Source organism: Capricornis sumatraensis, chromosome 9 (genome assembly GCF_032405125.1).
Source record: "Capricornis sumatraensis isolate serow.1 chromosome 9, serow.2, whole genome shotgun sequence".
In the NCBI taxonomy this organism is placed as follows: Eukaryota; Metazoa; Chordata; class Mammalia; order Artiodactyla; family Bovidae; genus Capricornis; species Capricornis sumatraensis.
The window spans coordinates 18,111,989-18,135,932 of record NC_091077.1 but is presented as its reverse complement, the minus strand read 5'-3'; the positions used below and the strand labels follow the sequence as shown (position 1 = coordinate 18,135,932).

Genomic DNA, 23,944 nt, shown 5'->3' with positions numbered 1-23,944 from the left:
GATGATGCAGAGAGCCCTAAGCCAGGGCCAAGTGGAACGCTGGGTAGATGACTGTGAGGCAGCCCTCCGCCAGCACCTGGAGACATACTACACCCTATATGAACCTGTCCTGACCTTCTACCCGAAGAACCTGCTCCCAGCCTAAGTACCATCCCCCCATCCCAATCCCAGGCCCCACCAGGGGACCAAGTCCAGCTGAAACAGAGCAGGGGTTACACTGTTACCTGGGTCCCAGACTCCTCTGGGCCTGCCTGGGTTTCCCCAAGCACATACACTGGGGGGGTGGGGGTGGGGGTTCAATCTCTTCCATTAGGCAGAATGGGTGCAGCTGTGTGGATTACCAGAGATGATTCTGCAGGTCTGAACAGAATGGCTCCAAAATCACATTAAGTATGTTTTAGAACATGGTGGAGGTAGTTTAGTTGCTCATTCATGTCCAGCTCTTTGCAACCCCATAGACTGTAGCCCACCAGGCTCCTCTGTCCATGGAGTTCTCTAGGCAAGAATACTGGAGTGGGTTGCCATTTTCTTCTCTGTGGGATGTTACAAAATTTAGGATCATGGCAACCGGTTAAGCACAGCTCAGCTCCGATGCAGCCATGGGTCCTCAAGGTGTAGAAAGCAGGAATCTCTGTTTCCGTTTGGATTTTTGGCTGTGCTGGGTCTTCGCTGTGGTACACAGGCTTTCTCTACTTGTGGCACGTGGACTTCTCTTGTTGCAGAGCTCAGGCTGAGAGCGGACTCGGTAGTTGTGGCGTGCGGGCTTAGCTGCATTATGGTTTGAAATCTTAGTTCCCAGACCAGGGATCAAAACTGTGTCCCCTGCATTGGAAGCTGGATTCTTAACCACTGGATCATCAGGGATGTCCCCCAAAGTAGGGATCTCTTAACTGTTGAAGTGACCCATGCAGTTCCTATACGCTGCTATGGAGGTAAGAGAACGTTGGTGCCATTCCTGGTCCCCTCCCACAACCAAAGGTAAAATCCAAAGTGAGAGGAAGGAGCCTGGAGCACCATGGGTGGGGTGGGAAGGCAGTGAGCCAGCCTGGCACAATCCCCATCCCGTGGGTTGTCCCAGGGGACAGCGCCCCCGTGCAGTCTGTGCGGCCGACTGAGTGCCCAGCGGTAATGCATGGCCTTTCTAACCCAGTTCCCCCTCCCCTCATCCGTGTGGCCCTGGGGCTGCACCGACCAGTCCTGCCCTAGCAACTGGAAGGGGAACCTGTTCTTCCCTAGTGGTGTGTGGAAGAGGTGTGGAGGCCATGACCTCGCTCTACTCTGAACTGACCCCCTCTGCTACCCCTTGTCTACATCTTCGCCAAAGTTCCAGAAAACATTTTTGCCAAGTGCTGCTGTCATTGAAAGCCTGCAGCGAGTCGGGAGAGGGCCAGGGGCTCTGACATCCCCCTCACCCGAGGTCAGAGCAGGTGCACTGCCTGAGGTGAGATGCTGGTGAGGGGAGCCTTGGGTTCCAATCTAAACTGAGGCTGTAATCCCAGGGTGACAACCTTCTCCCTTTCCTGGGCCCACAAGTGTCTGACTGGGGGCCACTCCCACAGGGGTAGGTCCCTAAGGAGCCTCGAGTGGGAGGTCAAGAGGGCCGCGAACAGCCCCACACCATGACACCTGATTTCCCCTGCTGGAATTCGACTGTACCTCCCAGAACTCTCCCATCAAAGTACACCTCTAGATGACCCTGGGCCAGACAGCTCAAGGAGTCCTCCACAACCGCTCTCTCATCTCCCGTCCTCATCCTGAGGCTGCCAACCCCTGGGACAGATGTCCTTCCCTGGGACAGGCCAGGTTTCCACCTCAGGGCTCGCCAGCCAAACAGGCCACAGCGAGGACCAGATCACACAAAGCTTGGTGTGGGTTTGCTCCAGCAGTGGCAGGCCGTATCCATGGGAACACCTGTCCCCAGGGACCCTCCTGAGTGCCCTGCTCCCCAAGTTTCCAGTGGGACAAATGCTGGGGATGAAGGAGTGGGGGACTGCACTGCTGGGGCTCTGCCTGCTTCTCCCTTCCTTCAAGACCAGACTTCAGGCAAAGTTTTTTGGGGCCCCCATCCATCTCTCATTGGCCAAGCCTTATTCCTCTTCAACTTGTTTCCTTCTAGAAACACAACTGCGGCCAGCACGCAGTTTTAGACAAAAAGCACTTTATTTAACCAAAAAATGGGGGGGATAGGGGTGGTGAGTTAGGAAAGCACAATGCGCCTGCAGAAAACTATCATCTCTTAGAATTGTTCTTTTTTTAAAATAAAAAAAAAAATAAAGGAAAAAACCCAATACAACACAAAGCTTATAATTTCCAATCACCATTATCAGGCTTTTACAACATCTATAAAGAACAAACATCTGCTTCAAAACTCTATGGGGGGGGGGGGCGGGGGGAGAGAGAGAGAGACAGAGAGAGAGAGACGGCACCCGGCAGACTTGGGGAGGTTTTGTTACCATTTATTTGTGAAGTTAAAAACGAGCGATAAAAAGTAAAAACTGCCATACAATTTTTTGTTTTGTTCTCAATTGTTTTCAGTTTCCATGTCCTCTTGAACAAATGAAACACAACAGACCAGTCCTGGGGGCAGGGGGCAGGGGGCAGGGGGCAGGAGGGGCAGCGCAGCGGGTGAGGGGGAGCGGAGCTGGGTGGAAGAGGAGCGAGAGGAGCAGACAGGCTGAGGGAGGGGCTGCCTGGCACAGGGTGGAGGATGGGCTTTCCTAAACATCAATACCTGGTCCAAGGAATGTTCCAGCTCTAACTAAAAAGAAATAGCAAGACTGACTTTGTTTCCTTTTTTAAAAGTTTATTTTAAAAACATGAAAAGGGCCAAGGGTGGTCGCAGGGAGTGAATGAATTGCTTTCTCCTGAAAGAGGCAGTTTCAGGAAGGCTGGGGCAGGGTGGGGGACGATAGAGATTTTTATATATATATATATAATTTTATAAGTTCTGTTTTGCTTTTTAGTTTTTAACTTTTTTTTTTGCAGAGATTTAGTTCTCGCTATCTTCTCTGGCTGGCTCAAGATGAAGGATCCCAATTTTGAAAGAAAAAAAGCGTATGAGACACACAGAATGAGCAAGAGAGCGAGAGCCTGGCACTGCCTGTGCCACGACCCCCAAGCCACTCACCAGGAGGGCTCCCCCGGCACCCCCCTTGGCAGCCATCGCTCTCTCGACAAACAAACGGAAAAAAACAAACGAAAAAAAGCCCCCAAACAGAACAAAATGGAAGAAAAATAATAAAAGATTTTCACAGATGAAGAAGTTCACATTCATTCGATTCATTGAGCCTGCGGAGAGGGAAGAGATAGGAATTGGTCACTACGGGGCGGGGAGGGGGACGGGGCGCGGGAGACTGGGGGGAAAGTGGCAAGGAGGGGGCCAGGAAGCCCCTCTCCCAAGCCTGTGGCAAGCGCAGGCTGGAAGGATGTGTTTGTAGCTGTCTAGTCAGTGCTCTAGGACTGGCTTCAGTCAGACTGGCTCTGAGATGGAGGAGAGTGACACAGGAAGAAGCAGGGGCCGCACAGAGAGAGCAAGAGAGCAAGAGAGAAGCACTGAGGGCTGGGAGGGGGAGGCGGGAGAGGGGTGCCCTGTGTCTTCAGGAAGGCAGGCGGGCGGGCAGCTCCCGGCGCATCACGACATGACAACCAGAGATCACGGTGTCCCCACAACACCCCTGTGAGGTAGGTTGGAAGGTGGCAGCGATCGTCATGCCCACTTCACAGACAAGACTGGGACACGAGGCGGGCGCAGGCGCGAGAGCAGAGGCCGAGCCTGGGCGTGGCGGGCGGGCCCTGCGGCCGGGCCCCTTGGCGCCGCCCCCGGCCCCCAGAGCTGTGGCCGGGCCCCACGGGGCAGCTGGCAGCACACACAGTCACTTGGACACGCGGGGAGAGATCGTGGGTTTAAAAATAAAAGAATCAAAAGAACAAAAACCATGAGAGTAATGCAGAGAGGGGCAAAAATATCCGTTTTCTTCCCAAGTGGCCAGATTGTGAGTGAGCGAGTCAGCAGCCGGGACGGCGACCTCCGGCTGAGCGGATGGCCTACCCCCCACCCCCAGGACTACCCACCAGTTCAACAGTTCCTCCTTTTATCTGCTGCGCGCTCTCCCCCAGCATCACGACAGCGTTACACAGGAACAAGCAGGCCGGCGGAGAGGCCTCTTCTTTAACCTCTGGACCCAGCGCACACTTCCCCCAGCTCGTGGGGGCTCCCGGAGACCTCTGGCCACACGGCCCCCGCTGCAGGCATCAAGGACACACCCCGCAGGGGAAGGGGTTTCCGGCGCTACCCACTAAGGCAGGATGGACGGTGGCCGGGGGTTGGAAGGAGAAAGGAGGAGGAGGAGGGTGGCAATTCCCACTTGCCTGCTGCTGTCCCTGCTGTGTGGGTGGAGGCTGGGGGCCGCCGGGACCTGGAGTCTGTCCGTAGTAAGCGGCTTGCTGTCTGTAATATTCAGCCCAGGCAGCACTGTAGTCTGGCTGGGAACCCGGGGGTGCTCCTGGACCCCCTCCGGTGGCCACTTGAGCTGTGGGGGAGCAGAGGGTGGGTGAGCAGACCAGGAGGCCGGCACACCTGGTCCCACCCCTGTGGCCCACCAGCTCACCCTGCTTCTTGTAGTACTCTTCCCAGGCCTTCGTGTAGTCCTGCTGCGGGGGGGCTCCAGGCTGCTGGGGCTGCTGGCCTGTGGGGGCAGGCCCCGAGGTCAGAGGACAGGCGGGGATGTGGCCACCCACTCGCCCACCCCTCCCTGGTTGACCGGAGCTCCTGTGGTGGCTCACGCACTCACCGATCTTTTTGTAATACTCTTCCCAGGCCTTAGTGTAGTCTGACTGACCAGCAGGTGGAGGCTGAGGGGGCTCACCCTGGGTGGGTGGGGCCGCGGGGGCTGGTGCCGGGCCGGGCACGGGGCCTGGGGGCTGCTGGTAGTAGTGTGAGTAGTAGGCGGCCCAGGCGGCGTTGGGGTCGGCTGCGGCGGCTGCGGCTTTATCTGTAGGCAGAGGGTGTGCAGGCTAAGCATTGGCCAGGAAACCGGCCCCTCCCCTCTGCCCTGCTCAGATCCTTATACTCACTTGGGTCATGAGGAGCAGGCGGCTGCCACTGAGGGTAGGTGTTGCCCCAGCCCTGGGGTGGGTACTGGTGAGGAGGGGGGCCTCCAGCACTGAGGGTGAAAACGAGGGACACATGAGCCAGATTACCCCAGGGTCCTTGCAGAGGACGGCCATAGCCTGGAAGGGGGCCCAGAGCACCCCTTACGTGGAACTGCAGATTCCTGGCCCAGGTAAAGGCGTTAGACAACTGATGCAAGGGATATAGGCCATGTGGACTCAAGGCTGTGACAATCCCCCACCACACCACACAGGATTACAGGGATCTACACGTGGAGTGGAGACCTAGAGCAACACCCACAGCATCTTTTAAAAATGTTGTCTCTAAAACAAGGGTTGGCCAGAGCTGTTTGGCACCTCTGCAAGGTGGAATGGCCTTCTTGGAGGTAAGGAACACGGACACAGGGCCTGCCGGCCTCCTTGCCAACACTGTGACCCCCCATCCCAGGAGTCCGCAGGAATACTCACTGAGGGGGAGCCCCCGGTGGGCCCTGATTGAAGGGCCCAGGGTTGAAGGGCCCCATGGGGCCAGCAGGGCCTGGTCCCCCCGGGCCTGGTCCGACTGGGCAGAGGGGACCCTGGAGGAATGAAAAGTGGACAAGATCAGTGTAACAGGAGGAGGAGCTGGGCCCAGGTACCCAGAACCCCCCTTGAACTGAGCCCACCTCGATCTTCTCTTCAATGAGCTGTTTGGCATGGTCGATCTGCTGGGGTGAGCCCCGGATGATGAACAGCTTGAAGTTGGGGTCTCCGTTGGGTGGCAGCTGCCGAGATATCTCTACAAAGGCGCCTGTCTGCTGGTTTATGGCTTTCACATTCTCACCACCTGCGGAAGCCATGGGCAGTGAGCTGAGGGCAGGAGGAAAGTGGGGGGACGGGTGGGGCCTGTGGAGGAGCCACTCACCTCGGCCGATGACCAGCCCGCACTTGTGGGTGGGGATGGAGAAGGTCATCTCCCCGCCTGGAGGGCCCCAGTTGCCTTGGCCCCTGCCTCGACCTCGGCCTCCTGGGGGCATGCCAGGACCCCCTGGAGGACCTGGGGGACCGCTCTGCAGGGCAGGGAAGAGATGGGACAGTTAATGCAGGCAACCAGCCTGCCCTCCCACTCGAGCCCACCCACTCAGCACACCTGACACCACCCACCCTGAGGCTCTGGAGGAGGTCGTTGATAATCCGCGCGGCGTGCTCACACCGGTCTGGGGGTCCCATGATGTGTGCTATCTTCTCAGGACCCGTCCCATCGTCTGAGCCAGCACAGGAGAACAAAAAACAGTTACAAGAGACGCACTATTCCGAACCCCCAATGTTGCCTCTTCATGGCGATCGCTGGCCCGAGCCATGTCTGGAACATGTCAAAGTGCCGCTGGCCGCCTTTCATGTGCTCAGGAGCAGATGAGGAACCCTCCTGCACTTGGTGCCCCCAGAACTAGCAGATGCACTTGGCAAAACCAAGAACTGACAACAAATCTCTCAAAAAGCACGGGGGAGTCTGTCCTCCCCATAAACCATTGGGACTGGGCAGAGGCCCACAGCTAGGGCCTCAAGAGCTAACCTCACCTAGGGGCCCAGGTGGCCTGTCAGGAGAGCCCTTGAGAGGGGAGAGGGAGAGACAGCTTGACAGGAGAGGAACACACACTCCTCTTCAACTTGGGAAGCCTGCCTGTCATTTACCTTCTTACGGGGCTGCTCCTGAGTGGGGACAAGCCATGTCCCGTTGGTCTAGGAGTAATGACGCACCACAGACAGTAACTCCATTGCCAAGCTGCCCACCTTGGACCCCAAGAGTGAGTCTCAGCAGATCCCAGCTAGCCCCTGACCTTGTTTAAACTGTATCCGAACACCAGCGTCATTCTGGATCTTCTTGATCATCTCCCCACTCCGGCCGATGACCACCCCCACAGAATGCCTGGGTACTGGCACCTGAGGGCGGGCGGGACGAAGGAGGATCAGCTGGGCTTTGTCACTGTCTGCAGTCCCCCTACTGACCACAAGCCAGCCGCCACCCCTGCCACTCCAGCCACCCAAGAGGCCCGCACTCACATCGATGCCCCCGCCGATCCGGGACCCATACTCGTTCCGGTCTCCAAAGCCACCCTGGTCACGCTCCCGCAGAATGTCCATCACCATTTCGCAGGCTTGCTGTGAACATACAAAGTGTGGTGCTTGCACGAACACTGCTGCCCCACTGCATGCCCCAGGGTCACAGGCCAGAGCTAAGGACCAACACAAGGCTGCCAGGATCTTTACCCACTGCCCTAAGAGGCGGACATGGTGAGCACCCCAGCTTTCTGGACTGAGGCCAGTTGAGGCCACCTGCTCATATACAGACGGCTGAGAGTGAGCTCAACAGAGAATGAGTCCAGGACTGACCTCAGAGCCAGTGCTCTAGAAAATCTCTCCTCTTGCATCCAAATCTCCAGCCTACCCGCTGCCCTCTCTCTGCTCCCCAGAACCACCCCCTCGGCCCTGGGGCACCCACCTGCACTTTGTAAGGGTCTCCGATGATCCGCAGCGGTTTGTCCACATTCGTGTTCTGGGAGCCATCCTGGATTAAAATCATCTTCACTCCAGCCCGTTCCTGTACAACCAGAGTGGCGTTAGTGCTGAACTCTCCAAGGACTTCCTGGGGCATGGGGAGGCGGGTCGCACCTGGTCCAAAAGGACGAAGGGCTCTGGCTCGGTGGCGGGGGGCAGTGGCGTGCACAGGCACAGCCACGGGAAGGAGGCTGTCCTGGGACGGGAGGAGCCTGCACCCTCACCTGCAGCTGCTTGATGGTCTCCCCGCCTTTGCCAATGACCAGGCCGGCCTTGCCCGCGGGGATCATGATCTCCTGCACTGTGCCGTTCTGGCCCCCGTTGGCGTTGTCGTGGAACTGGCCCGGGGGGCCCCCACGGCCCCGGGAGACAATGTCATCCAGCATCATCTTTGCTTTCCTGGAAAGGGAAAACACAGGTGCTCTCTGAATGCTTGCCTGGAGGCTCAGCCCTGCTCCCAGGAAAGGGGGTTCCAACCCCCTCTCTGGGTCTGACAGAGGGACCATCCCCAGGGCTGGGGCTATTCTGGGCCAGGTTCCCCAGATCTCAGAAGACTCACTATGTCAGGCAGCCCCCTGGTGCAGGCAGGGCATGAGGAACATGGTGTGGGAGTCACCCTAAACTTCAAAGGGATCCAGAGGGCTTCGCCCACCCACTTTGTCATAAGAGGCCCAGCCAGAGACTTACTGCACAGACTCCGGGGCTCCTGTCAATGACACGCTGCGTTCAGGTAGGCCGCCACTGTCTGGAGAGAGGAGCAGAGAGAGGATCAGCACTTTTTTGAGTCAATGTCTTGGGCAGACAACCAGAAGAACCTTCCATGGAGATGAGATTTCCAGGAACAATTGACAGCTACTTCTGCCACTGAACAGCCCCCTGACAAATCAATTTACCTCCCAAACACTTGAGGGTGCTTTATGCACAGCCAAGATGAGGAAGCTTGACGTCTAGCAAAGGAGGCAAACCTTTTAGTGATGATAATATGGAACGAGAAGCAGATTCCAAGAGATCCCAACTGGGCCCCTTCTATCACCACCCACGTGAGCACCTTCTAGTCAATGTACTGCGTGTCAGGCAGGCCGAGCACAGAAACCCCGGCAAACCAGGTACCTGCCAAGGTGCAGGCGGGACTGGATTTAAGCAAAGGCCTGACCTCAAGCCGGTCCTTCTTAAGGAGCTCCCCTGCCTCACACTTTCCCACAAGCTGTTGTAGCTCAGGTGGCAACACAGTCAGAGTGGGATGTGGGGTGCAGCACCCTATACTGGATTCTAGCCTTCCCCGCTCATGGAAAGCAGAGGGAGACAAGGCCTGCAGCTACACCTTGAGGCGCTGTGCAAAGGCGGCACATAGAACATGCTCAGTAACACCAGCCCTCTTCACCTCCATCCAATTGCAGCTTTCGGGATCATGAGAGAAAGCGCCAAGAGCCCCAGCACAGCCACCCATCCCCACCCAGCTCTAGCGCTCCTACCTGGAGAGATCTGGACTTTGCAGCCTGAGTCCTGCTGGATTTTGTTAATCTGTTCACCTCCTCTGCCTATGACTGGGTGGAGAAACAGAAAGAAGAGCAGAGATGGATGGGGGGAGGCTGGCGCTGAGAGCCCCCCTGCCCAGAGAATGGATGAGAGAGGAAGCACAAAACAGCTCCTTCAAAATAAAAGAAAAAAATAACAAAAACGAAAAACAAACAAAAATCGCACAACACATCAGGTTCCTTCAGTTCTCCTGTGGCCTCTATGATTCTGCACAGCCCCTTCTGGTGCCCCTCACCAGATCTCTGAGCTGGGTGAGGGGGCTGCCCAGGCAATCACTCCCCATTCCACTCACCCTTTCCTGCACCTGCTCTAGAGCCTGGGCCTGGGTCAGAGGGACAGGGAGAGGAGAAGGCATCAGAAGGAAAAAAAAATATGAACAGACTCATCTTTGGGATTTCCAACCACGAAAGAAACTACATATATAAATATGTATCTCCACCATATGTAATGAGGGGAAAAAACAATCACTGGCTCCTTCAGACCACAGGTATCAGGGTTGGCAGGTGCTCTCCTGAGAGAGTGCCCTGGAGGACACGGGGCAGGGGTTAATGGGCACCACGGGATCACAGCAGTTCACACTCACTTAGTCCCACCATGCCGTCTGGGACCCGGTATTCTTCTGTCATTGAAGTCCTACAAAGAGAAACAATGAGAGTCAGCCTCAAGTCAGGAAGAAGCAGAGGATGGAAGAGCCAGAGGGCTTCCTGGAAAAAAACACCCTCAAAACCAGAAGCCCTGCCTCCTGCAACATAGGGACCAAGCCCCCACAGGCCTAAGCAGAGTCTGACAAGTGCATGGGGGCTCCCTCACCCCACAGCAGACCACCCAACCTCTCGGGGGCCCCGTTTCCCACTCTGGGCCACAAGAGGCTTAGCCTGGGGTAGCATGACCCACTGGACCAGTGCTGCCCACCGACTCAGGGCAAGAGTGAGAACCTGGGACACTTTCACAGCAATCTGACAGTGTCATCCAATACCTATAGATTCTAACTTAGAAAATCAGTTTTGTATCTTTTTCACTTCATTCTTCTAGTGAGTGGTTTTTACTGCATTTCCCAAAATTTTAGCTAATAGTAAAAAAAAAAAAAAAGAACACAGTCCTTCAGAAAGAATGCTCTAGGGTAAAAAGGTAGGCAAGGAACACACCCCCACCCCAGCTCTCAGGGAACAAGAATCTGCAGAAGCAGGTGAGAGGTCAGGGCCAGTCCCCAGGCTTTTCCAGGAGGCAGGATGGCAGGGCTTCTGAGAATCCCCATCCAACAAAGGGAACAAAGGTGCACAGAGAACCCCTTCCCCATTACAGCTAACAGCCACAGCCCTATGCTCCCCATGGCCCCACAGACAGCAAGTAGGAAGGACAAACGAAGCTCCTTCTGCCTTTCAGTCTTCTCCTTGGTTGACCAGAAAGTAAGACAAAGCCCTGTACAACCAGGCACCCAGACAAAGCCCTCCCTCCAGTTAGCAAGAAAGGCCAGAGACAACGAGGGAACGACTTGCTCTCCAACCCACCACTTACCTGGGGGGAGGATGAATGGGTCCGAGTTGAGAACTCATGGCTGAAAAGAGAAAACCCAAAGGACAGATTGGCCCAGCTCCTCTCTGGGACCCCAAACACCACACCCTGGGCACACCTGCCATGCAAGGGACCACAAGCTACATCCCAGTGCCTCCGAGCCTCCCTGAGTGAGCACAACAGGGCCACCTCACAACAGCCATGCTCAGAGGTGGCTGCTTCACGATCCAGGCTCTGGGGTCTCATGGGCCCTGGAGGGACACCAAGAGCCTCCATAAAGGAGAGGTGCTGTCTGCTCAGTACTTCCAGCTCCCCTCTGGAGAGTACTTCCTGCTAAAATCTCTTAAGATCCTGAAGCAGTCTCTGCCAGTGTCACCCAGTGGACTTACAGTCTCCCTGGGAAGCCAGCTTCTTGCTCTCTGGTTGGTCTGTGAAAAGAAAGAGGATGTCAGATGCAGTGCCTACCCACCCACAGCTGCCTCAAATCTGATGCTGGTGCCACATGTCCTGGCAAACAAGCCTCCTGCCCCCCACTCTCAACATCAGACGCAAGACAGGAGAATAAGAGACCTCATCTTACCACCAGCACTCAGGGATAAAGAGCCCTTTATAACAGGGGGAAAATGATGGTGACCCCAGTCCTTCCAGCTTAGATCCAAATCAGCCTTGGGGAAGTTAGGCTGATCAGTGAGTTGATAGTTTAGGCTGCGTGCCTCCAGGTCAGCCACACTGCACTGACATGGGGCCTTAAGAGAAGCCTAGCTTAGCAGAAGAGGAGGAACAATCTTGAAAACTTACGACCTGGACCTGGTCACAATCAATCTGCCCTCCTCTCAGCCACCTGATACTTCAGGACAGCAGCCCAGACAAAAAGAACGAACAAAGCTGGAATTGCTGAGGTTTTAAAACACCAAATGGCAGCGGGCTCCCCCCACTTAGAACCACATTCCAACAAAGGCACTTCACTCTCTGCCCCCAGCCCTTCCAGCAAGGCAGGTAGTTACCTCCATCTTCTAACTGCCTCTTTTGGCCCCCAAAACCAAAATCAGGAGTGCTGTTATTCACTGTGGTAGCTGCGTCGCCTCCAATCTTGGCTGCGATCTAGAAGCGAAGTTGCGAGCAGAGAAGAATTACCACCCAAAGCCAGCCTCTGTGGTGCTCAGGTCAACCTTTCACCTCTTTGGTTCATGAATCCCCAACAGGTCTTGCTGTCTGGCCTGGGAGTGGCATTCCCTGGATTTAGGGACGAGCCTGTTGGTTAAGGCTTCCCTGATGGCTCAGCTGGTAAAGAATCTGCCTGCAATGTGGGAGACCTGGGTTCGATTCCAGGGTTGGGAAGATCCCCTGGAAAAGGGAATGGCTACCCACTCCAGTATTCTGGCCTGAACAATTCCATGGACTCTACAGCCCATGGGGTCGCAAAGAGTAGGACACGATTGGGCGACTTTCACTGTTGATTAAGACATTTCTAGGAGTTCCAGGAATTTCAAAGCAGCTCCCTTTCTCTATCAAATTTGTGCCTGAACTGTTCATGGCCAGAGGATAACCCACACTGACTTGTTCTAGGGATGAAAGGAGCAAAAGTTCAGGTACCCTCTACCAGGGAGAACTTCCAGACACTTCCTTGCCCAAACACCTGGGCCTCTGGGATGCTCAAGAGCACACCCTCAAAATTTTTCCATGTGTTGAACAAATCTTAGGGAAGTTTGCTTTAAGGCATCTGAAACCCTCATCTAGACCAAAACAAAAGGCCCTTTTCCGAACACGTGTTACATTTTGGACACACAAACACTGAATAAACCCCAACCCGATAAATTTAAAACCAGAGTATGCTGGTAGGATTACTACAAGTTTTCCAAAGAGATACAAACCATGAGCTGATAATCTATATTTCAACCTAAAACTTAAAAAAAAAACAAACTTGAAGCCTAAACTCTTGGGATGCCCAGATGGGGTCTTATCCAATCAGAGAGCACCACCTCCCCTTGCTTTAGCTGCCTCTCAATTAAGCCAGTAAAGGTGGGGAAGTGAGGGGTCAATCATCTCAACTCCACCTAACAACTCTATTGCATGCCTAGGGTGAAAGCCACAGACCACACTGGGAGGGGATCAGGGCGTTCCCCTAACGGGACCTCCCTGTGCTGGAGGCTTTGGGGGCAATTCTGACTGAGAAAGCACTCGATGGCCTGAGCCCGGTCAGTTTCCTTTTGAAAGGGCGGCAAAGTCCTCGCTTTCTGTGGGCCTCTTCCCCTCAGGCCGTGGGGCGCCAGGGAGGTCACACATCAGCATGTGAAACCTCCATGCAGTCATCACACCCCAGAACACAGCGGTGGGACCCTTCCCTTCTTTCCCCAAAAGAGAAATAGGGTGCTTGCAAATGACCTGAAGCATCAGAAAGAGTCAGTCCCTAGGCCTACCCTCCCCATTTCAACGAAACGCTTGGCCACCGCCTGGCAGCCACAGGGTCCCCTTTCTACTTTCCAGGTTCAAGAGGAAGAACTTTTCTAATCCCCTGAAGTCCCTCCTTCCTGGGGACCAGGCAGAAAAGGGACTAAGTTGGGAGCAAAGAAGGCTCTTTGCCCTGATGGGGAGATGGGAGCAGAGAAAGACCTTCCCGGGAAGGCGGAACCCCTGCTTCTACGACTAGAGTGTCCTAAAGGGTGGGAACCCCAAAGTGAGTCCCCGCGCCGCAGGGGACCCTGCACACTCTGGGGCCGCTTTTGGGTGACCCCTCCCAGACGACCCTTCCCCCCTGTAGGGGGTCACTCCCGGGGGGAGTGCCCCACTCCAGGCTTCTGGGGAGGCCCAGGCCCCCGCCTACCGCCCCACGTGACCCCGTGGCGGCCCCGGCCCCCCCTTGCGACCCCGCGCGCGCGCACGTGACCCCGCCCCCTCCCCCGCCCGCCCGCGCGCCCCTCGGGCCCGCGGCCTCCTCACCTGGCGGGCCCGCTGCACGGCGTCTGCGAAGGCGTCCTTGCGGATTCCCGGGCCGCCCCCGCCGGGTGGCTGCGAGGGGCCACCGGCCGACCCTCCGCCCGGGCCGCCGCCGCCGGGACCGCCGCCGCCCCGGTCCCCCGCGCCCGGCGGGCCCGGTGGCGGGCCTCCCCCGGCGCCCCCGGCTCCTCCGGACCCCCCACCCCCGCCGGCGGGTGGCGGCGGCCCGGGCGGGGGTCCTCCCGTGCTGTAGTCCGACATGGCGCGGCGGGGCCGGGCCTGACGCGGAGGCTGAAGCTGAAGAGGAGGCGGCGGCAGCGGCGGCTCAACGCGGGAACAAGGCCTCGCTCCACACGGCCGCGGAGCACTCTGGGAAGCCAGCGGCTGGGAAGACGATGCGGGGGGGGGAGGGGGGCGGAGAGGGACGCCCCCTCCGGTCGTCGGCTTGACGGACGGCGCCGCCGGGCCAATGGGAGGTGGTCGCCCTTCCCGGGACACCAATCACAGGCTCTGGAGGCGAGCGGCCAATCGGAGTGCCGCGAGAGGCAGTGGGCGGGAGGTACCGCGAGATCGACAGCTCTGGGAGGCAATGGGCTGCGGGCTGACGGCTTTGGGCGGGCAAATTGAGGTGACGGGGGCGGCCGAAGGCCCAATGAAGCGGGAGTTCCAGAATCGCGGGGCGGCTTCTGAACCGGATTGACAGCTCCTAAGAGTCAAGCGGACAGGAAGGAGGAGTCTGGCGAAAGACTTCTTTAAACGGGCTGGGTGGGCGTCCAGTGAGATCGTCGTGTACGCAAGCCAATGGGTACACACGGAAGGCGGTCTTTACAGAGATTGGCAATTAATTTAAGCCAATCTCTGGCGAGGTCGGTGTGATGCGCTTGCGTTAGGACTGAGTTACTTTAGCGTTAACCAGAATCCTTTTCTAGTCCCGTCATCTAAGCCAATGGCTGAGTGGCGGGGGAGGGTGTAAGGTGACTGACCTCACCCTAGGCAAATGACAATGAAGGAAATGGAGGTGCCCCGTTTTGGTGGGAGCTAGTGGAAGCGCCGCTGCATTGGGGCGGAGTCAGCCACCAGAAGCTGGGAGGGGATTAGCCGGAACCGGATTGAATGGCAGCCGACGTGGGCATTGGCCACCGGCTGCAGGAATTCAGGCCTGACGTCTGGGTTAGAGTCCCAGGACGCCGGCCGGGTAAGCCAGGCACGTGGCCTGCTTGAGGCCTTGGAGACGGTTGCTTCCGGGGGTGGGGTGGCCCCAAAGCAAGAGGAAACTCAGGGATCCTCTCATACCCTCTCCTCTTTCCATCCAGGGATCTAGAGTGCTTACTTCTCTTCCAGAAATGGAACCAACTCTCCTGCCAACTCAAGGGTCTAGATTTCCTCCCGGCACCGAGGGATCCTAGACTCTTAATTCGACACCCTGCACCAGCTTCACATAAGGTCCTTGGATCCGAGCTCCAAGCTCTGATCTAGGCCCTCAGTTTATCTTCTGGACCCAGGCGTCTTCCAGGCTTCCAATTCCCGTTCAAGACTAAAAGGCCCAAGGTACTCCCGCCCTTCCTCCCTCCTCCCCCCGCCCTCCACAGGACCCAGGTATCCAGATCCCCAGCTGCCCTCCTGAACCCAGATATTCCAGACATGGCCAGCAGAAACCATTTGTTTATTCCCCATTGTCTCCACGTTCACCCTTTTGCCCTGGAACCAGGACAAGTCGTAGCAAGCCAAACTGGAGTCCACACTAGTCTCAGGCTGCACCCAGGGCAGGAGGCACCAGGAATCTTCTGACCCAGGCAACCAGCCCGCTTCTCCTGAAAAGTCTGCCTTCGGTCCCGAGCCTGGAAGGCCCTTTGGGGCCAGGAGACACTGGATCTTCCCCTCCATTTCTGCCCAGGGTATGTCGCCTAGTTCACTGCTTATACTCCCAGGGTCTTCTTCATGGTTTCATACATCACGTAGCTGATGCCGCCTGCAGGCAACACCTTTAGTAATGTGGGGGTCATGCCTCGGTACAGCCCTGGCCAGCCCTGCTGGGCCAGGATCCTCCGGAAGACTCCACACATGGTGGGGTTTGAACCCTCCACAGTGTCTGTGGGGACAGAGGCAAGGTCAGGACCTGGGCCAGAGATGATTTGGCATCAAGGGGCAGCGGTGGGGGGTCGGGCGCTGGAATTTTGGGAGATGGGGACTGAAGCCAGGAGCAGAGGGTCTGGGGTGTTAGTTGAAAAGAAGCTTGGAAGCCTTTTAGAGGAAATTGGTCAGTTTACGGAGAGTGACGAATTTTCAGGATTTGTTTTAGGCAACATCTTAGAAAACATTGCAACTTCAATATTCATTGGAAGGACTGATGCTAAAGCTGAAGCTCCAGTACTTTGACCAACTCATTGGAAAAGACCCTGATGCTGGGAAAGATTGAGGGTGGGAGGAGGAGGAGGCAACAGAGGCTGAGATGGTTGGATGGCATCACCGACTCAACAGACATGAGTTTGAGCAAACTCCAGGAGATAGTGAAGGACACGGAAGCCTGGCAGGCTGCAGTTCATGGGATCACAAAGAGTCAGGCACAACTTAGCAACTGAACAACAACAAAGATCTGCTAGAGCTTTGCAGTGTGTTAAGGGGTAGTTTGGGGACATTTTCAAGCTCAGGGTGGTAAGCTAAGAACCTCTTTGGGTATTTGAGGATTTGTTTAGGGGTTTGAGAGCCCATCTGTGGGAGGCACATTTGGGGAGTTCCCAGGATATTGGGGGAGGTGGTTATGAGTTTGGGAATGTCTAAGTGTCAGTTTTCGAATATTTAGGAATGATTTGCCTTTTGGCGCCAGATGCGGCCTGAGTCTGATTTGGACAAGTTGGGGTCATTTGGGAACTATATGTCTTGAGATCAGTATGGGGGCCTGAGTCATATTCAGGGTTTGTGGGAGTCCTTTGGGAGCTGGGTGTTCATTTTAGTGATATGTAGGGTTAATTGAAGGGACTGGGATCAGGTTTGGGGGTGAGTGTAAGTTTGGGTGGGTTCAGGGGTCAGCAGAGATGGCCAGGATCAGATATGGAGTGTCTGGGAGTCAGTTTGTGTGTGTGTTTGGGGGGTGATGAGAAAGTTCAGAGAGTAGATGCAAGGGGTGGTGGTATGCTTGGTTGCTAAAAGGGGCAAGCTGACCTTGGGCTTGCATCCTGGTGCGCACCAAAGTCAGCGGGTAACTCGCCATCTGTCCACAGGTGGTGGACAGTGTCACAGATGACAGACTGACCAAGCCACTAGGGTCCTTCATGTCCCTGCCTGATTTCAGCCAGAGACACTTGAGCATCTAGGAGAGAAGAAGGCCAGGAGGAAGCTCTCCATGGGCCTGGGTTCACACCACCCCTGCCAACCCCTCTGCAGGACCCACACCTCATAGACGGCCAGGTCGGTGCAGGCATACGGGATGATGCCAAGCATGTTGGGGAGGTACCCACGGTAAAGGGCACGGGTGCCCTCCTGTTCCAGGATCTGCCTGGCGCAGTCCAGCAGCCCCTTGTACTGGCCAGTCCGGCGCAGGGTCAGCCGCGTCTTCAGCACCTGGGGAGGATGAGGAGTAAGACAGCTTATTTGAGCTAATCGCCTTGATGACTCCCCAGCACAGGAGGCAACTGCTCAAGAATGCACATGGCTGGGTTTCAAACCCAGCTGCCTTGGCCTGTAAGTACTCTCAACCCAAAGGGTGAGGGAGGGACTTGCTCAGCAGTTCAGTGGTTAAGACTCCATGCTTCCACTGCAGTGGGCACAGGTTTGATTCCTGGTTGGGGAACTAAGGGGGCTACCCAGGTGGCGCTAGTGGTAAAGAACCCGGCTGTCAACACAGGAGACATAACAGATGCAGGTTCAGTCCCTGGGTCAGGAAGATGCCCTGGAGAAGGAAATGGCAACCTGCTTCAGTATTCTTGCCTGGAGAATCCCAAGGACAGAAGAGCCGGGTGGACTACAATCCATGGGGTCGCATAGAGTCAGACACAACTGAAGCGACTTAACATGCACGCATGGGGAACTAAGATCCTGCGTGATGTGAGATACAGCCAAGAAAATAAATAAAACTAAAAAAGAGGATGAGAGAAGTGATTTGAGCTGGGTGGGGTCTGCAGCGGCCCTAACCCAGCCAAACTTGCCCTACCTGGACCCCAGGTAGGCAGATCTGCCAGTTTTCCCAAAGAAGCCAGAAACTGGAGTTTTTATGAAATGCCCAACATTTCATAAAATGAAAATGTTGGCAACTCAACAGTTGTGCAAAAGATAGCACACTGTGTGCGCTAGGCAAAATTCTCAGGTGGTCCCCATGGTTCCTGTCCCCCTATACACATGCTCTGTTTAATGGCCTCCCTTTGCCCTTGAAAATGGTCTATACCTGTGAGCCTGATGGACTGTGACTCTTGGTTCAGGGTACACAAAGGACAAAGGCAGAGGGATTTTGCAGATATAATAAAGCCCCTAACCAATTAACTTGATTAATTTTTTAGGTTTTTTAAATTGGCATATAATTGCTTTACAATGTTGCCTTAGTTTCTGTTGTACAATGAAGTGAATCAGCTCCCTCTTGGATCTCCCTCCCACCTGCCCCCCATCCCATCCATCTCGGTTATCACAGAGATGAGCTTCCTGTGTCACCAGTTGACTTAAGTTAATCAAGAGAAATCATCCTGAGTGGGCCTGACTCAATCAGGTGAGCCCTTTAAAAGAGTCTGAAGAAGAGATTGAAGGATTGGAAACACTCTTGGATTGGTTTTTTATATGTTGGCCATGCTTCTCTCTCAGGATCTTAGTTCCCCAACCAGAGACTGAACTCAGGCCCATGGCAGTGAAAAGAGTGTGGAATCCTAACCATTAGACCGTCAGGGAGTTCCCTAGGGTTGGTCTCAAACAAACTGTTACGGAGAGGACCACAGGGCCGGGAACACAGGGCGCGAGTTGAGGACTCTCAGTCCTACAACCATAAGAACCTGAATGCTGGTAACAACCAGGGAGTTTGGCAGAGGACACCCAAGCCTCAGATTGGTTCATTGGTCGCCCAACTGACTGACACCTTGATTTCCACCTCATCAAATCCTGAACTGAGGACCCGACTAGCCAGTCCCCAGACATGACCCAGGGAAACAATGAGATAATAAATCTGTATCATTTTAAAAGCTCTTGAGTGTGGTGATTTATTATGTAGCCATCAAAATAAAAACACTTCACAGATGCAAACTATTATATATAGATTGGTAAAGAAGGTTCTACTTCTACTGTATAGCACAGGGAACTATATTCAATATCCTTTAATAAATCCTATGGAAAAGATATATTTTTTCATTAATATATTTATTAAAGATTGTATATGTATGATTGAATCACTTTGCCATACAGGAGAAATTAACACAACACTATAAATCAACTATACTTCAAAAATAAAAATACGAAGAAACTCAACCAGACAAGGGCAAGGATTATATGAAGGAAGCTTTAAAAGACTGTTTAGGGGACGACAAAGGAGACTTGACCAAAGGGATGCATTCTTGGATATGTAGACCCAATATTGTATAGAAAGTGAAAATGAAAATGTTAGTCGCTCAGTCATGTCTGACTCTTTGCAACCCCATGGACTGTAGTCTGCCAGGCTCTTCTGTCCATGAAATTCTCCAGGCAAGAATATCGGAGTGGGTTGCCGTTGCTTCCTCCAGGGGATCTTCCCGACCCAGGGATCAAACTTGGATCTCCTGCATTGCAGGGAGATTCTTTACTATCTGAACCACCAGATGGCAATAATCTCTAAACTCATTTGAGTTTAGAGTCAATAAGTAAAAAACAAATACCAGTGTGTGGTTTTGTTTTCTGAACAAGGCAGATTACTTCTAACATTTTAAAAGGAAAAAAAAAAAAATCAATAGAGAATAGCCTGGAAAACTAATAAGGAATGGAGAATAATAAGACATAATATCAAGCCTGGGACTTCCCTGGGTGTCCAGTGGTTAAGACCCTAATCCAATGCAGGGGGGGAGGGTTTAAATACCTTGTTGAACATATGCCACGGGGTGCCGCCAAAAGAAGAAAAGGGGGCAAAACTACATAGGCAGTAACATGATCAGTGGGTGTTAGGGACTGGAGGAAGGAGGGAGATGTGAACATGTGTCGTACAATGACTTATTAGGGCAGTGGGATTTTTTGTGTGACGCTGTTATGGTGGCTGCATGTCATACATTTGTCAAAACCCGTAGCAAGTCACAACACCAAGGGTGAACCCTGATGTCAACCATGGGCTTTAGTTAATAATAACGTATCAATATTGGCTCATCAGTTGTAACCAATGTACCACCCAGATTCAAGTTGTTAATGAGAGCGGAAACTTCGTGTGTAAGCCAAGATATATAGGAATGCTCTTGCCCTTTTTACCTAATTTTTCTGCAAACCTAAAACTGCTACAAAATAAAGTCTACTCATTAAAAAAAAATTAGATCATTTAAAATTTAAGAGAATTAGAAGTGCATGAAGAGAACCCAAGTGATAAGAAGAGAAAAAGTGAAAGTGTTAGTTGCTCAGTCATGTCCCACTCTCTGCGACCTCATGGGCTGTAGCCCACCAGGCTTCTCTGTCCATGGGGATTCTTCAGGCAAGAATACTGGAGTGGGTTGCCATTCCCTTCTCCAGGGGATCTTCCTGACTCAGGGATTGAACCCAAGAAGAGAAAGGTCAGAAGTAAACCCAGGGACTTCCCTGGTGGTCCAGTGGTCCAGCTTCCACTGCAGGGGGCACAGGTTCCGTCTCTGGTGGGGAAACTAAAGATCCCATGTGTCAAGTGAAACGGCAACAAAACAGAACAAACAAACCCCACCAAAACAAACATGCCAAGACATCTAGGAATTTGGGGCTTCCCCAGTGGCTCAGCAGCAAAGAGTCCACCTGCAGTGCAGGAGCTGCAGGTTCGGTCCCTGGGTCGGGAAGATCCCTTGGAGGGGGATCTGCCCCCGCTGAGTATTCCTGCCTGGAGAATCCCCACGGACATAGGATCCTGGCAGGCTACAGTCCTTGGGGTCGCAAGGAGTCGGACACGACTGAAGCAACTGAGCATGTGTACATATAAGAATTTAGTAAATGACAGAGGTGGCATCTTTTGTCATTGGTGATAGAGAGGAGAGGACCCATTCAGTAAATAGTGTTCAGATGACTGTGTAAGCCATCTGGAATACAACTTTGATATGTGTCTTACGATAAAGAGGAGGAGGGGGCAGGGAAGGAGGAAGCCCTAGCAGCTGCCACCCAATCATCTTACTTCATCTTCTATAGGGCAGATACTCTTACCTCCATGGGGTTGATGAGCGTCTGGGAAGTGGCCACAGCCAGAGAGCCAGCGAGGAGACGTTCCTGAAAGGGTGGGGACTCGTGCACTCCACAGAAGTAGTTTTTATACTGGGTTGGGAGAGAGGAATGTGAGAACTAGCCTCCTTTCCTTCCTGAAACTCACCCAGGGGAAGAGGTGTGGGACCTGGAGAACTAAAATATGTCTTGGGGGCTTCTCTGGTGGCTCAGTGGTAAAGAATTTGCCTGCCAGGGCAGGAGATATGGGTTGATCCCTGATTCGGGAAGATCCCACGTGCCTCGGGGCAACTAAGCCCAGGCACCGCAACTACTGAAGCCCCGTGCCCTAGATGGGGCTTACTCTGCAACAAGAACCCTACAGCCCTTACTCTGCAGTAAGAGAAGCCACCGAAATGAGCAGTCTGCGCACCACAACTAGAGAAAGCAAAGAGGAGCCTCCACTCGCTGCTACTAGAGGAAGCCCAGGCACAGCAACGAAGACCCAGCACCACCAAAAATAAATAAGTAAAAAAAAAAAATTTAAAGTATGTTTTGGATAAAAATCTGAGCTTTAGGGGGTCGTGGGTACCAGAGAGGTGACGGCTTGAGGGTGGGGCTGGGGAAAGCAGATCATCCCCTACCCCCTACCTGTTCGAAGACAGAGAACTTGATGGCGTACTCCGGGGCAATCTTGAGCACGTTGATACCGTTGCCCCTCCAGAGTGAACGGATGCCCCCTTCCTGGATCAGGCTCCGGAGACCTCCCAGCAGATTCATGAAATTCTTGGAGGAGTAGACCTGGAAATATGGAGCCCGCGTCAGCCCTCTGAGGAGCCCTTCGCCTCATCTCCATTCAGCCCCCACCTTTTGGTATGTGGGACATTCGTTCCCTGCTAAGTCGCTTCAGTCATGTCTGACACTTTGCAACCCTATGGATTATAGCCCACCAGCTGTCCATGGGATTCTCCAGGCAAGAATACTGAAGCAGGTTGCCATTTCTTTCTCCAGGGGATCTTCCCAACCCAGGGATTGAACCCACGTCTCATGTCTCCTGCATTGGCAGGTGGGTTCTTTACCACTAGCGCCACCTAGCAAGCCCTGACCAGGGATCAAACCCGTGCCTCCTACAGTGGGAGCGCAGAGTCCTAACCACTGTTGGACTGCTGGGGAAGTCCTGCCCCTTCTAACTCCAACTCCACTCCCAACCCCACCCTTGGCCCTCTTTCTGATTTACATACTCACCCCCTCCCTGAACTCCATCAGCTCCACTTCCATCCATCCCCAGCCCAATGGCCCCAGCGCCATAGTCCCCACACACCTGCATGTACACCTTGGCACGGTCCAGAGGGGCCGTGCCCATGCGAGACACGGCCCCAGCCATGGCTCCCGAGAGGAGGAACTTCCACAAGGCTCCCTCGTTACCCACTTCCAGGACATCCACGGGGACCATCAGCTGCTCCCCTGTGTCCAGCACCTGCAGGACAGACCCAGCTCCTACCCACACTCATTCAGGCTGGAGGTCCTTTTCCTGACACATCTCTAGAACCTCCCCTCCCCCTTGGCTCCAGTCCAAGGCTTGCCCTGGTCCCCACAGCTTCCAGGTGGCATTCCACCCAGGCTGGCCTGGAGGGGAGTGGGGCATACAGAGTGGGCCGGTAGGGTGGCCTTCTCCCTCTACAGTTCCAGCTGCAGGTTCTTCAGGGCCTGTGGTTACCAAGCTCACCTGCTGCGATGGGGGATGCTCCGGTTCTCTCTCCCCCAGGTGCCCAAACACGTACCCGTACACGTGGGTACAGCCCAGGTTCCAGGAGGGGGCTGGGGGTGGGGGTGGGGGACCGGTTTTGGTGAAGAAGGCCTTGACCCTCTTAAACAGGGTCTGGACCCGTGAGCTGGGCTTCTGAGCTTGCTCTGGTTGGGCTCCCATCATAGCTGGAGGATCAGGACACTCAGGTTCAAATCTCTGGCCAGAGGTTGGCCCATCCAGCAACTGTGTGGGAGGGGTGCTTTGTAAATTTGGGTCCCAGGGGATGATGAGGTCACAGTGGTCCTTGTGACCTCACTGCATATGGCAGACAGAGTGAGTGTCTCCCCACCCCACCAGAGGTCCAGATCCCAATCGCTCTAAACCCATGAATGTGTTATGTTACATGGCAATATAAGGGAGAGGGAGTGGGTTAGATTTGCAGATAGAATTCAGATTATTAATCAGCTGATGAGGAGATGGAAAGATGACTCTGGATTCACCATAGGGGCTCAATGTAATCTTGCAAGTTCTTCAACAGGGAAAAGGGAGACAGAAGGGTCAGCGTTAGAGGGATTGGAGGTGAGAAAGACTCCACAGGCTGTTGCTGACTTTGAGGATGCGAGGAAGAAGGCCACGAGCCATGGAATGCAGGTGGTCTTTTTAGAAGCTGGAAAAGGCCAGTCAGCTGATTCTCCCCTGGAGCTTCCAGAAGGGGCCAGTCTTGCTGACAGCTTAATTTTAGCCCAGTGAGCTCCATGTCAGGCTTCTGACCTCCACAACAATGTGTTGTTTTAAGCCACTAAGTTCGTGGTCTTTTGCTACAGCAGCCACAGGAAACGGACACACTGCCTTTCATTGTCACGTCAACAGGAGATGGAAGTGGGGGAGAAGGGGAAGCCTTTAGAGTTCTGAGAGAGAGACACACCGTCAGTCCCTGAAGTGACACGGGCATAGGTTTGGAGTCAGATGGCCCCAAGTTTGGATTCCATCTCAGACTCTTCTTGCTGTGTGCCCCCGGGGTACCTGCTTTACTTCTCGGAGCGGCAGTTTCCCCATCTGGAGATCGGAAGTCATGACTGACTCTACCGCACAGCGTTGTCAGTAGGATCCAGTGAGAGTCTTTGTTGGGAGCATCTCCATTGTCCAAACTGTCTGATCAAAACCCACGATGTCATCCTTGATTCCTCCTTTTCTCTCTTGCACAGTCTGTCACTACATCCCGTGGGCTTAATCTTCAAAGTATATCGAGAATCTGACTGCTTCTTATCATGT

The 23,944-nt window shown here is 54.3% G+C and overlaps 2 protein-coding genes across 3 annotated transcripts; both read right to left on the bottom strand.

Moving 5' to 3' along the window:
* Positions 1-2,400: 2,400 nt before the first annotated feature.
* Positions 2,401-13,887, bottom strand: KHSRP (KH-type splicing regulatory protein). 2 transcript variants are annotated; one of them, XM_068981476.1, is made up of 19 exons: positions 13,630-13,887; positions 11,697-11,793; positions 11,082-11,120; positions 10,696-10,735; positions 9,764-9,813; positions 9,117-9,188; positions 8,332-8,389; positions 7,869-8,043; positions 7,589-7,687; positions 7,150-7,248; positions 6,927-7,029; positions 6,253-6,353; positions 6,014-6,158; positions 5,775-5,935; positions 5,578-5,687; positions 5,074-5,162; positions 4,791-4,991; positions 4,608-4,685; positions 2,401-4,529 (listed from the first exon to the last, which is right to left on the bottom strand). In XM_068981476.1, exons 1-19 carry the CDS (start codon positions 13,885-13,887, stop codon positions 4,252-4,254), a joined length of 2,253 nt encoding a protein of 750 aa, XP_068837577.1. In that variant the 3' UTR covers positions 2,401-4,251. The 2 variants fall into 2 exon arrangements, with proteins under 2 accessions (XP_068837577.1, XP_068837578.1); XM_068981477.1 differs by having other exon boundaries at positions 4,866-4,991.
* Positions 13,888-15,542: 1,655 nt separating this feature from the next.
* SLC25A41 (solute carrier family 25 member 41) lies at positions 15,543-22,852 on the bottom strand. Its single transcript, XM_068980531.1, has 7 exons — positions 22,652-22,852; positions 22,247-22,402; positions 21,577-21,726; positions 20,932-21,039; positions 17,017-17,184; positions 16,786-16,933; positions 15,543-15,715 (listed from the first exon to the last, which is right to left on the bottom strand). The coding sequence occupies exons 1-7, from the start codon at positions 22,850-22,852 to the stop codon at positions 15,543-15,545; spliced, it is 1,104 nt and encodes a 367-aa protein (XP_068836632.1).
* Between the last annotated feature and the right edge of the window lie 1,092 nt (positions 22,853-23,944).